Source organism: Macaca thibetana, chromosome 6 (assembly GCF_024542745.1).
Source record: "Macaca thibetana thibetana isolate TM-01 chromosome 6, ASM2454274v1, whole genome shotgun sequence".
NCBI classification, from domain to species: Eukaryota; Metazoa; Chordata; class Mammalia; order Primates; family Cercopithecidae; genus Macaca; species Macaca thibetana.
The window spans coordinates 105,798,459-105,812,131 of NC_065583.1; the positions used below are offsets into that span (position 1 = coordinate 105,798,459).

At 42.2% G+C, this 13,673-nt stretch overlaps 1 protein-coding gene across 1 annotated transcript in view; it reads right to left on the reverse strand.

Annotated features, from left to right (window-relative positions):
- The window catches only part of ANKDD1B (ankyrin repeat and death domain containing 1B), a 53,814-nt gene that overhangs the window by 7,284 nt on the left and 32,857 nt on the right, over positions 1-13,673 (reverse strand). Inside the window, exons 9-12 of the mRNA XM_050794485.1 lie at positions 11,639-11,737; positions 8,772-8,870; positions 5,519-5,617; positions 1,436-1,531 (exon numbers count right to left, since the gene is read on the reverse strand). Coding sequence (XP_050650442.1) covers positions 1,436-1,531; positions 5,519-5,617; positions 8,772-8,870; positions 11,639-11,737 — 393 coding nt within the window. The remainder of the gene's footprint in view (positions 1-1,435; positions 1,532-5,518; positions 5,618-8,771; positions 8,871-11,638; positions 11,738-13,673) is intronic.

Below are 13,673 nucleotides of genomic sequence, written 5' to 3' on the forward strand. Positions count from 1 at the left end.
ACCAGTATTTCTCCCACTCCAGACCCCAGGATCCCAATTGTCACCAGAGTTAACAACTCTTACCATTTCTGGGGGTTTCCTTTAGCTATACTCATGTATTATGTATGGTTTTCAAAGTATACCTACCTCTTATGTCTTAAAGATTCATTAGGAAAGAGGGCGTATTCATTTGGTGGGAAAGTAATTTATTCTCATCTACCCAAAATAATTTTTAAAAAGCTATCAGGAATTAAAAATAGAACCAATGAATATTTCTATTTCCAAAGAAAATGTGAAAGCAAGTTAAAGAGAAAGAGAAAAGATGGAACTTGGTAAAGTTGTCTTCAATAAAATACAATGGTAATTTAAGAAATTGAGCCTGAGGATATAGGAAAAGAGGAAGAGGTAAAGGGAGGAGATGGAAGAACGTAGAATATGATGAATGGGAGAGAAGAAACAGAGAGTTCCAATTGTTAAAATTAAAAAAAAAAAAGTTTTACAAGCAAAGCACCTTTTTTTCTGTTTTGTTTTACAGGCAAGAAAAGTTGCAAGGAGGATGGTGTGACCTTTAAAAGAATCCATATATATCAAGACTACCAAGCTAATTAAACAGGATTGTGAGAGAGAAGGAGATGAGTAAATGCTTTTTGCTTTAAGGATTTAAGGGAAATTTCCCAGGACTGGCCAGGTGGACAGCAATCCACGTTCGTAGAAATTCAGGGTGGGCCTCAAGTGATTAGGGCCTGAATTCTGGAGCTAACACATTGGGCCAGGGGTAGCCATGCAGCCTAGAATGGAAACAACACATCAGTAGAATGGAAACCACACATCACTGTAAGTCAAGAATGGTGCCTGGCAGTGCCATTCTTGCCTGAGGGCATAGAGTTGAATCTTGCAGGGGAGGGCAGTCTATTGAGAAGCTGCATGGGTAGCAGATATCAGAGAAAATAAAAATAAAAGAACAGCAAAAAGAATGACTTACAGACAAGTTTTTTTGCGTTCTTAGATGAATAAGGTTTTCGTGACTCTCACAGAATACTTGAGTGCCCGAAAGCACGCACAGGGGTGTGTTGAAAACTGCCAAGCCACAGAAAGGAGTTTTTTAAACCACTCATTCGTGCTTCTGGGAATAGCTCATGGCCAGACTCTGGACAGAGGGCACAACCAGGGCGTCACCCATCAGGGCTCACACGCTAGGTCCATTAGAGCCAGCCTGGACAATGCCCCTTGGCCCTAGTGAACTCTACGCACTCAGTTCTGACGTCTGATGTCAGCAAAGGAAGAGGCAGATGTTCATTCCGTGAATGGGGCAGAACAAGACAGAAGGGAGAGTTATAATTGTACTGACCAGGACTCTGCTCATTAGAGCAAAGAATGGCACAGACCCTGCACTGCCCCTCAAGAAGAAGAGTGTTGCCAGGAAAGCCCCTGCTGTGCTGGGATCGGCCTTCCTTACCTCTCTCCAGGCGTAGTATCTCTCTGCTTTAATGAGCATGTCCACCACAAGGCTATGGTTGCTCCTGGAGGCCACAGCCAGGGCAGTCTTTCCTTGCTAAAATTAAAAAAGAAAAAAAATTCAGGTGGTATGTCCTAGTGATTAGGAGCTCTAGTTTTGGAACAAGGGGGCCTGGGTTCAAATCTTGATTCTACCAGCCCATGCTGGGTAAATTTAGGCCAGTCCTTTGCTTCTTTGGGTCTTTATAACTACCCCATAGTGGAGTGGTCAGGGGTAAATGTGATAATGCATATAAAGCCTTTAGAACATGTGCTACCCTGAACATTTCCTAGCCTCGTTTGCAGTTAGATATGTGACCTAAGTTCTGGCCAACAGTCTTTAGATAGAAGTGGGACATGCAACTTTTGGGAAGTATCTTTAAACAGAAGAGGGATGAACGGCATTTTCCTTCTTCTCTTCTCCCTCCTGAGTGGAATGCTGACATGATGGCAGGAGCCTGAACAGCCACTTTAGACCAGGAAGTAGAAGTCACGTTTTGAGGAGCATTCAGTAATAAGACAGAAAATGGCTGGATCTTATTAAGAATAATATCAATAATGGCAACGCTGGTAATTCATAGGTCAATGGACCCCTATCTAAAATTTTTTCTATTACACCATACTGCCTCCAACCAAACGTGAGAGGTTTGAATCTTAAAAATGGAATGATCAACAAGCGCTGTTTTGGACATAATTTTGAGAATGAACTGCCTGGAGCCCACATGGTATTTTAGACAAATTACAAAAAGGTACACTTTTCTCAAGATGGACAGAGCTCAAAGCCAGGGCATAGAGATTTGCAAGCAGAATCCTCTGGATTTCTTCGAGTGCACCACTTCTACATCTAAACATTTTACCCTGAGCAAAGGATGCTCGTTCTCATTTCCTTTTCAAATGCCCCATGAAGAATTTGCTCAGAAAACAATGAAAATTAATAGTCAGAAAAGACCCAAGAAGTTCCAATCTCAGGAACCCTTATGCTTCCAGAAATATATCCCAAGTATTATCTTACATGGTTAGATATTCGCAACGAGTGCAATTCCCACCAATATAAATGATTTGGTTCATAGTCTAGGCGCTAAGACCCAGGCGAGCAGGAAAATTAGGGCTGAAAATAATCAGCCTCTAATCAAAAGAGAAAGTAATGAAATTAGGAAGAACTGCATTTTGCAGGCATTTAGCAAGCCTCTAATTGTATGCTGTCTACATTCTGGCTTGTAAAGCCATTTGAATCACCATAATTAGCCTGCTTTGAGAAGGCAGCATTCTGAGAGCCAGAGTTTCCAAGTTCGTAGGAAAATTTTCCTAGGGAATATATGCTGGAGTGAAAATCTAAACACTTCTGCCCTTAGGGGTTGGGAGGTAGCATGGATAGAAGGTTCTCTGAGAGCTTTTTGACACCTCAGGCCAAGAGGACAAGCAGAGAACAAGCTGCTGGGAAAGTCAAATTTATACCAAACTTTGGTTCCTTATTTCCTAACCAGACCCTAACATGGTCCTAGAAACACTTTTCTTTGGCAAAAATGAAAATAAAAATAAATTGTGGGAGCCAATAGAAAATATATTTTTTATTCATTAATTAACTACGTATTGGGTGCCAACTATGTGCCAGACCTTGAAAAGAAAGGAGAAGAAGGGAAATCTGGGAAAATCAAATTATGAGGCCCAGTAAACTATGAGTTCTTGTTTTGAAAACAAAGTCAAATGGTAGCATTGACTGTTTACTGGAATATCTAGTCCACTAAGCACCGGGGACCCCAATGTAAATCCCTGCCCAATGGTATAGATTTTGTACCCACAGAATGGCTCTGGGTGTATTAAGTATTCATGAAAAACTAAAATAAATTACAAAACAACAGCATTAGAAAATATTACTGCTAAATATTAAACCAAGTTAACCAGGTACAACTGGTGAAAGTGGTGGAATTCCACACAAGTGATAACATTATGGGTTTGTGTTTTCCTTCCTTAAGCTTTTCTATGTGTTCTAAATTGTCCACAGTGGGCTTGTGTTACTTTTTTTTTTTTTTTGAGGCGGAGTTTTGCTCTTTTGCCCAGACTGGAGGGCATTGGCACGATATCGGCTCACTGCAACCTCTGCCTTCAGGTTTCAGGTGATTCTTCTGTCTCAGCCCCCCCGTGTAGCTGTGATTACAGGCGCCCAACACCACGCCTGGCTGATTTTTGTATTTTTAGTAGAGATGCGATTTCACCATGTTGGTCAAACTCCTGACCTCGTGATGTGCCCGCCTTGACCTCCCAAACTGCTGGGATTACAGGAGTGAGCCACTGCGCCCAGCCGGCCTGTGTTACTTTTATGATCAGAAAAAAAAAAAAATCTAATTTTAGAAACTGACACACAGAGAAAAGTAATATAACATATAACTACTTTAGATCTTACACATGTAAAATGGATGATTCTGAACTAGAGTAGGGTGGATTCAGGCTTGCACTGTGAATTAGGTAGGTGCTGGCTATTGAACTATGTGGGTAAAAATGAGGAAGGGAAAACTGCAAGTTTCGGAAGCAGTCATCTTTGCTGACAGTTGTAGCAAAGCACCAGATGGCAGAGCAGCCACTACTTGGGTTTGAAGCCAGCTCTGCCTCTTACTATGTGTGTGACCCAATGTCATCAGAATCTGTCCAATCTACTCTTGAAAACTGGAGTAATTTTATCCACCTCACTGAGATGTGAGGATTGAAGTAATATGGCATGCATGAGTACCTGACAGGGCTGTATCCAGGGGCCTCCTGTATAACTTTCAGTAAAGCTGAAACCTAACACAGCTCTCTGACAACCCTCCGGAGGCTTAGCCTGCACTGTTGCACCACTTGAAAGAAACAAAATTGTCTTTCTTTAAAAACAAGTTTACACAATAGCCAAAAGGTGGACACAACCCAAATGTCCATCAATGGATGAATGATTAAACAAAATGTGGTAGAGACATACAACGAAATGTTACTTAGCCTTAAAAAGAAATGAAATTCTGACACATGCTACAACATAGATAAACCTTGAAGACGCTACACTAAGTCAACTAAGCCAGTCACAAAAAGGCAAATACCATGTGATTCCACTTATATGAGATGCTTAGAGTGGTCAAATTCATAGAAACAGAAAGCAGAATGGTGGTTCCCAGGGGCTGGGAGAAGGAAGAAATGGCCAGTTATTGAACAAGTATAAAGTTTCACTTTTGCAAGATGAAAAGTTTTGGAGACCAGTTGCATAACAATGTGAACATACTTAACCATACTGAACTATATACTTAAAAATGGTTAAGACAGTGTTTATGTATGTGTATTTTACCACAAATTTTTTAATTAAAAAAAAAATTTAGACATATGTAAAGTCATTCATTGCAACTCTGTTTATAAGAGCAAAACCTTAGGAACAACTTATATGTCAGTCAATTGAGGACTAGTTGAACAAGTTGTGATATGTCTGTGCCATGCTATACAATGCAGCTCAAAAAAAAAAAAATGAAGGAACTCTCTATGTACTAATATGCAAATATCTCCACTTAATAATGCTAAAAAAGCTAAATGCAGAACAGTATACTAGTTATAGGTAAGCCATCAGTGTCTAAAAAGGATGGAGGAAGGGAATAAGAGTACAATGTGTTTATGTTTGCTTGCATGTGCATAAAAAACTCTGGAAGGAACAGAAATAATTTATAATAACGGATACATATAGGCAGGGTGGTATGGTAACCAGACAAGTAGGAACAGGGGTGGGTGGGAAATTTTTACTGTTAAACCCTTACTAGTTATATTCTTTTATTTTTGGACCATATGAATCTATAATCTTTTCAAAAATTTAATAAAGAATTTGAATTTAAAAACACATATTTGTCATTCAAAGTAAAAATTCTTACTGACATAGCTCAACCAAAACTGGGATATTTTACTGACTATGAAGATACACGGTTTCTCCAGTTTGTGCCCATTTCACAAAAGATATTCCAATGCCTCTGCTCAAGGCTGAGAGCCAACGGGAAGGTCTTAGCAACCATCTCAGCTGAATGGATTAAGTCTATGCACTTACCTTGTCAACAGCCTTCAAGTCACAGCCTGCCTTCAGCAGGGTTTCCACCAGTTCCACATTTCCACAATCAGCAGCTACATGCAGAGGGGTTTGTTGCTTCTGCCATGAAATTAAGGAGGGGAACAAACTTGGACGGTGAAAAGACAAACGGAAAGTATAGCCATCCTATTTAGGCTCAAGGGAAAACACAGGTTGTACATTCTTTAATGGATACTGGGGCATTCATTGCAGTATTATTTTCAATAGTGAAAAACTGAAAGGAAATTACATGTTTAACAAGGAGACTCACTAGATAAATTATGATACATCTGTATATTGGAATAATAGGCAACCATTAAAAATTACTTTTTTAAAAATGATTTCAATATTAGGTACCTAAAGTAGTCGAATGTATAGAGACAGAAAGTAGAATGGTGGTTCCCAGGAGCTGGATGAGGAGGGAAGTCACTGTTTAATAGATATAAAATTTCAGTTTGAGAAGATGAAAAATGTTCTGGAGATGGATGGTGGTGATATTATACCAAAAGAATGTAATTAATGCTGCTGAACCGTACACTTAAGACGGTTAAAATGGTGGATTTTGTTATGCGTATTTTACTACAATAAAAATGATTTCAAAGATTTTTTGAAAATAAAAAATGCTTTTGATATAATGTTTGAAACTTCAGGAAATGATACTATCTAGTTGAGCTTGATTTAATTAAAACTACATGTAGAGAAAGAGAAGAAAATACAGTACAGAAAAATGCTAATGCTAAGGTCTAGATGAAGGGATTAGAGTTTATTTTATTGCCTTCCGAATGCATTTCTCTGTTCTCTAAATTTTCTACATTATAATGTATAAAGGAGTTCAAGACTTCTAATTTCCTTCTGGAGTAATCATTTTCCTATTAAGATGATAAGAGTTTCAAAAGAAATATCCGAAATCCCAAGAAAATCACCCATCTTAACCTCTCACCAAAAGGAATGCAGTTGTGAAGAGATTTCTAAAATATTAGGGCAGAGAGGAGCCTTAGATGTGATCAGCCCAACTCCTTAACCAGAAAAGGGAAGCAGCTTCCCAGGGTCACAGAGCTGGGCAATAGCACGTGGCCCACTATTCCTCCCACCAGAGCACAGGGCCAGTATGCTGGGGATATTACCAAAAAACATTTATTTATTTATATTTTTATTTTTTTCTGAGAGACAGTTGCTTACTCTGTCATTTAGACTGGAGTACAGTAGCATGATAGTAGCTCACTGTAACCTGGAACTCCTGGGCTCAAGCAATCCTCCCTTCTCAGTTTCCTGAGTAGCTGAGACTACAGGCCTACAGGCTCTACTAATTTTTTTTTTTTTTTTTTGGTAGAGATGAAGTCTCGCTATGTTGCCCAGGTTGGTTTCAAACCTGGCCTCAGGTGATCCTCCTATCTTGGCCATCCAAAGTGTTGGGATTACAGGTGTGACCCAAAACACCTGGCCTCCAAAAAGCCTTTTTTTTTCTTCTTGAGATGGAGTCTCACTCTGTCGCCCAGGCTGGAGCGCAGTGGTGCGATCTCAGCTCACTGCAACCTCCACCTCCTGAGTTCAAGCGATTCTTCTGCCTCAGTCTCCCAAGTAGCTGGGATTACAGGCACCCAGCTAATTTTTTGTATTTTTAGTAGAGACAGGGTTTCACTATGTTGGCCGGGCTTGTCTCAAACTCCTGACCTCGTGATCCACCCGCCTCAGCCTCCCAAAGTGCTGGGATTACAGGCGTGAGCCACCGCACCTCGCCCCAAAAAGCATTTCTTAAAGACTCACCTTCAAATGTCAGTGTGTCTAGGTGTTTGTCATTGAAGACATTACACTTATACTGACACGCCTACCAAAGATCTCTACCGACATGGAACAAAGGTGAAAATGGAATGTATCAAATCCAACAACACCCATTTTAACAATAATGCTACAAGTCTGGAAGGCAGGAAATGCACTAAAACATTAACAAGAGTTATCTTTCTTTGCTGGGTACTTCAAACACATTAAGTCTTTTTAGCTTTTTAAAAAATTTTACATACATATTTTACATTTAAAATATAAAATTTCCTATTTTTTATGCTTATTCTTGGTCTAATAAAAAATTAAAGTGATGAAGTCTGGTTCTGTAAAAGGATAGCAAGCCTAACACACACTCCTTCCCTAGAGTACCTCTAGCCAGTTCTGTCAAAACCAGTATCACATGTGAGCACAAGGCTCTGTCTGTGTATTTAGCAAAGATTTTGCCCATTGGGAAAGATTTTAGATATTAACATAGTTGAATACATAAGCATATTTAATAACAAAAGGAGATTTTTTTTCCCCCCCAAAAAACTTTTGGGATAGGTAAAGGCAAAGGAGGAGGCTAGGTTCCCTGGAGGAGAGAAGGGACAGAAGTACAGGTAAATCTTCATTCAGCTCAGAGCAAAATTGAGCTCATAGGTGGGAATGGGAGGAGACTGCAGAGATCTGAGTCAATGCTCTGGTTTCACAGTGCATTAGGACAGGCAGGCACGCCCACGCACCGTGGCTCCTCCCTAAGCCGGAGGGGCGCCGCTGAGGCTTCTCTGGGAAGAGGCAGTCGGAAGGTCTCATCTGGCCTCAGGACCCTGGAAAGGCTCCTCTTCCACTCCCCTACGTATCCTGGAAGAGGGCAGGCCAGCCCCAGAAGAGCCCCAGAGAGCAGGCTCATCAGTGCCCACCCCCATTCTCTTCATCCTTCCGCTGCGGCATTCCCATTTCCAGCCAGTAATGGATTGCTTTAATGAGTCATTTGATTCTGCTTCAGTTGACTGAACTTGGGGTGATTTTTCTTTTATTCCAAGAGGTCTCTTTTGCCTTTAGGCAAAGAGAAGACACATTTACTGTCTTCAATATAGAAACAAAGCTTCCTTCTTGTGGGGGAAAGGCTCCCTGCCAATTACAATATTTCACTCTGGGGGAGTGGCTTTTGATTTAAAGAGCCTCTGGCCATTTAGCTCTGAGCTACTGTTTTTCTATCAAAAGTGCTGGGCCTGTTAGACATGTAAGATTTAATCATGCACTGGCTGAACTCCAGTTGTGTGGCTGAGAAAGACAAAAGTATGTGTGTGGTCATGGGGATGGAGTGAGAGTTACACAAGGAAAAGGATAAAAAGGATGCACATGTTCCTCCCAGGAATTTTTAAGTACCTCGAACTTGATCAAAACTCCCCCTAAACACCCACTGTGTTGAAATATAAGAAAAGAGACCCTCCAGGCTCTGATTTTCTTGGCTTACCTGATTTAATATGTTAATATCATGCTGTGCACTTAATAAGCTGTTTACAACCGTGATGTGGTTGTTGATAACAGCTAAATGAAGAGGAGACTCCTTAGGCTGCAGAGAGAAATAAAAATTTCAAATCCAAAAGGTTCTGGTTTCATCATTCAAATCAAAAAGCAACTCATTTCAGCAGCTATTTCCTGATGATCTCCCAAGTACTGAAACTACCCATCCCAGTGGTGACCCTTAGTAAGTATTCAGCATTTGTGGTCATCCCAAGGCTTTGAAGCAAACTCGCTCCCCGGCAATCAGCTCACCCCCTTTGTTCTTTCTGGAGCAACATACTAAGCACCTACTATGGGCCAAGCTCTTTTCAGGTTGCCAGAGATTTAACATGAACAAAGCTCATTCTCAGGAATCTTTCAGTCTAGTGGGGTAAGCAAATATTAACTTTTTTTAAGTCACACAAATACGGTATACAATTAAGTGCTTTAGAAGTAGAAGAGCCAGTGTGGGGATAGGGGGAAGGCTGACCTTTCGGGAGGCCAGAAAAGACTTTTCTGAAGAACTGACATTTAAGCTCAAATATGAAGGAGAAGTAAGTGTTAAATAGGCCAAACCGCAGGACTTCTCAGAGCCTTCAAAGAGCTAAAGGGCAATGAGAGTAGCCACAAGGGCAAAATCATTGCACAGTTGGCATTTCCTGAATTGATTTGTTCTGGAGCCCTTACTTCTTAGTGTGTCCTATAGGACTGGAGTCCCCCTTACTCAGGGGCACCATCCTCGTGCTCAGCTCTCCCCGCATAGAGTCCAGCCACAGGATGTTCCCCAAGCCCTCTGCAGCCTGCTCTCCTGTTCTCCTTTGTGGCTAAAACACCTACACCTGTCTTCCCAGCCACAGCCCCCTCTCACCCATCCCCATCACTGGCTTCTTACCCGGCCCTGCTAGGTCGCAGTGCCTATGTCTACCCCCAACACTTTGCCTCCAGGCTCCCGTGCTGCTGCAGTCCCACCCAGCTGCCACTGGCCTGTGGAGACATGAGAGGAGACATGCCTCCAGGAGTAGAGTCAGCTGAGAGTGGGGAAAAGGGAGGGAAGAAGCAATGAAGGGAAGTGAGGGCAGAAGCGATTAAGGCATGAGAGAGAGGGAAGTGAGGGGCATCCAGCATGATGAGGGAGGGAGGACACCAGGGGGAGGTGGACAGGGGTGTGACAGCAAGGGCTGAAGATCCAGTGACACCGTGCAGATCAGGAGCCGAGCTGAGTGTGGAGCGAGTGGCGAGAGAGAACAAGCGCCTACGAGGGTGAGTGACTAGGGCAAGTGCAGCGTCGCTCAAGTGGAACAGCTGATATTCATGATATGCATCAGACACACTCAGCACATTCTCATCGTGGTGCTTATTACACGCTCAATTCCCCAACTGTTTCTTTTATTTTTTTTTCAGAGATGGGGTCTCACTCTGTTGCCCAGGCTAGAGGGCAATGGAGCCATTGTCATTCGCTGTAACCTGAAACTCCTGGGTTCAAGCAAACCTCCCACCTCAGCCTCCCGAGTAGCTGGGGCTACAGGCATGCACCACTGTGCCTGGCTAATTTTTAAATTTTTGTAGAGATGGGGTCTTGCCATGTTGCCCAGGCTGCCCTAACAGTTTATACTCTGTTTTAAACACCAGGCTGACAGTTTTTCAGAGATCACATCAATAACCCTAGACATTCAATCTCATATTCCCCACTTCATACATGAGACACAAAGAGGATCAGTAACTTCCACAAGGCCATGCAGCAAGGAAGTGGCAGACACAGGACGTGAACCCAGACCTTTCTGACTCTACCATCTGCACCAGGCTCTGTCTCAGGAGATGGGGGTAGATGGATGGAAGAGAGACCATAGTGAGTTGGCAAGAGTGTCACCAGCAGATGGAGGGAGAGGAGATGAGGGGACAGGTAGAAGACCACAGCTGAGGAAGTCAGAGACTGTCAGAGGCCAGCAAGGGTCAAAGCAGACAGATGGTGTGAGCAGGGCCGTGGGGGCAGCGTGAAGGGAAGAATTTCTGTGTAGGTTTCTTCTGCCCAGGAGTAACCTCCTTGAGGCACTAAGCGTGAAAAATGAGAAAGCATCCCACATTGGAAAGAAGTGGGCATTGTCCTTCTTGCTGGGGCCACCCGCCTTGCTGGGCCCAGCTCCTCCTGAGAAACAGGAAGTGTCCTTGGACTGAACCAGGTAAGTTCAGAGCCAATTCCCCCAATACCATGCTCCAAAAGCTATCTGACATGGTTTAAATCACATCCCTCCTCTTGAGTTAATACAATAAATAGTAATGGCTCAGCAAGATCAGAGGAAATCATATTCTCAACAGAGAAATGAAAATAGAGTGGAAAAATAGAGGCATGTTTCTTGTTTAATTCCAGCACAGAGGGCCTTTGTTAATTCTGCCAAAGCTAATTCAAACGTCAGAAAACCTAAATCAGTATAAAGAATTGGCTTACAAAAGAAAAACAAGAACATTCAGTGAAGGGAGAAAAATTATCACTCTTCTTGATATGTACAGCTGCTTCATTATTTTCCCAGACTGATAAAATTAATACAAGAGTAATGGCATCTCTAGACATATGAGAAAGCTTTTTTGCAGCAAATACAAATATTTAAAACACAAAGATTTCATTTTGTTCAGGAACTTCAATGACTTTCTAAAATTCATCCCTTGGATTTTATTTCTCAAGATTAAGACTCAGCCTCCAAAAGAAGTCAGCCAGCCTTCCCAGAAATAATTCCTCCCTTGTGAAACATCTCATCTCCTACATGTATCTGCAAGGGGCATCTCCTTAGCATGGCCAACCTCATGGCGCCAGGACCAAAGCCCATGTCATTGGAATAAACTCACTTCCACTTTCTGGTGCAGATCAACGTTCTCACTGAGAAGAAAGTTGACAAGGGATGCATGGCCATTCCTGGTTGCTATCTGCAAACTACTGATATTGAGCTGCAAGAGACAATGGAGAGGGCAGGGAGGAACTCCCATTATAATTCAGCATGCTTTCTGGTGTTTATCACATGGTAATCAGTTAATACAATGAAATAGTACAACTACAGTTGTGCATCACATAACAGTGATTTGGTCAATGACAGACGTGCAGTGGTCCCATAAGATTACAATGGAGCTGAAAAATTCCTATGGCACAAGTACTTAACTACATTACTATGTTACTATGCTGTACAGGTTTGTAGCCTACGAGCAATAGATATACCATATAGTGTGTTGTAGGCTGTACCATGTAGGTTTATGTAGGTACACTCTATTTATGTTTACACAGTGAAATCAGGCATTCCTCATAACATATCCCTGTCATTCAGAGATGCATGGCTGTATTTTAAAAAGAAAATCTGGTTGGGCACAGTGGCTTATGCCTGTAATTCTAGCATTTTGGAAGGCCAAGGCAGGTAGATCACTTGAGCCCAGGAGTTTGAGATCAGCCCTGGCAACATGGTGAAACCTTGTCTCTACAAAAATTAGCTGGGCTTGGTGGTGTGTCCCTGTGGTCCCAGGTACTCAGGAGGCTGAGACTGAGGTGGGAGGATGGTTTGAGCCTGGGAGGCAAAGACTGCAGTGAGCCGAGATCATGCCACTGCACTCCAGCCTGGGCAACAGAGTGAGACCCAGTCTCTAAATAAATAAAAAGAAAACCCATTGTGTTTTTAATTACTGGGTTGAGGGGGAGCTAGTATTAGGTTAGTACAAAAGCAATTGTGGTTTTTACCTAATTGTCTGTTTTTTTCTAAGTGTCTCCCATAGAAGTGTAGAGCCCCAGGGAACATGTGTGCAATAGACTGAATGTTTGTGTCCCTCCCAAAAGTCATATGTTGAAACTCTAATGTCAATGTGATGATGATAGGAGGTGGGGCCTTTCGGAGGTTATTAGGTAATTCATTGTTGACTGATTAATTGTAAGATTGCTACAAAGTATTTGCAGGTCTTTCAAATAAGGACGCTGTTGGAAATTACTTTCCCAAAATTGCTGCATCAGTATCTCCTGTCCCACAGGCTCCTCTGCAATATGACCTTGCCACTCCCCTCATCAAGAGGCAGGGTTTATTTCTCCACCTCCTTGAATCTGGGTCGACCCTGTAACTGCTTTGACTAATAGAATATGGCAGAAGTTCCAGCGTGCCAGTTCCAGGCATGGCCCCTAACTAGCCTGGCAGCTGCTGCTCTCTGCCTTTTGTAATGCCTGCTCTTGTAATCCTTTCTCTTAGAGGCCAGTTCCCAGGCTGTAGGTTGAGGCCCATGGTGAGGCCCAGGTGAGCTCCCAGCAGACAGCCAGCATTAACTGCCAGGCATGTGAGTGCACTCTCTTGGATATCGAGCTCAGGTAAGCCTTCAAAATCCTGGCCGACTTCCAACTGGAATCACATGATAAACTCAAAGTAAGAATCCTCTCAGCTGAGCCCAGTCAACTCACAGAGCCGTGAAAATAATAATAGATTGTTGTTTTAAGCCACTGAGCTTTGGGTTGGATTGTCAGGAAGCAATAGATAATGGAACAGATGCCAACAGCAATGACCTGTGCATCTCTGACCAACTGAAATCTAGCTTGCATGATACTAAATGCCTATATGACCTTGGATAAGTGGCCTATCAAGTATGGGCCTCTTTGTCTTCATCTGCAAAACTGTCCCCATAATAGTTTTCTATTGCTGTTATAAGACATTGCCACAAAATTAGTGGCTTAATAAAATGTATTATTTTATAGTTCTGGAGGTCAGAAGTCTGAAATGGATCCCACTGGGCTAACCAAAAAAAAAAAAAAAAAAAAATGTTCACAGATCTATGTTCCCTTCTGGAGGCTCTCAGGAGAATCCACTTCCTTGTCTCTTCCAGGTTTTAGAAGCCTCCTATGTTCTTTGGCTCACACCCCCTT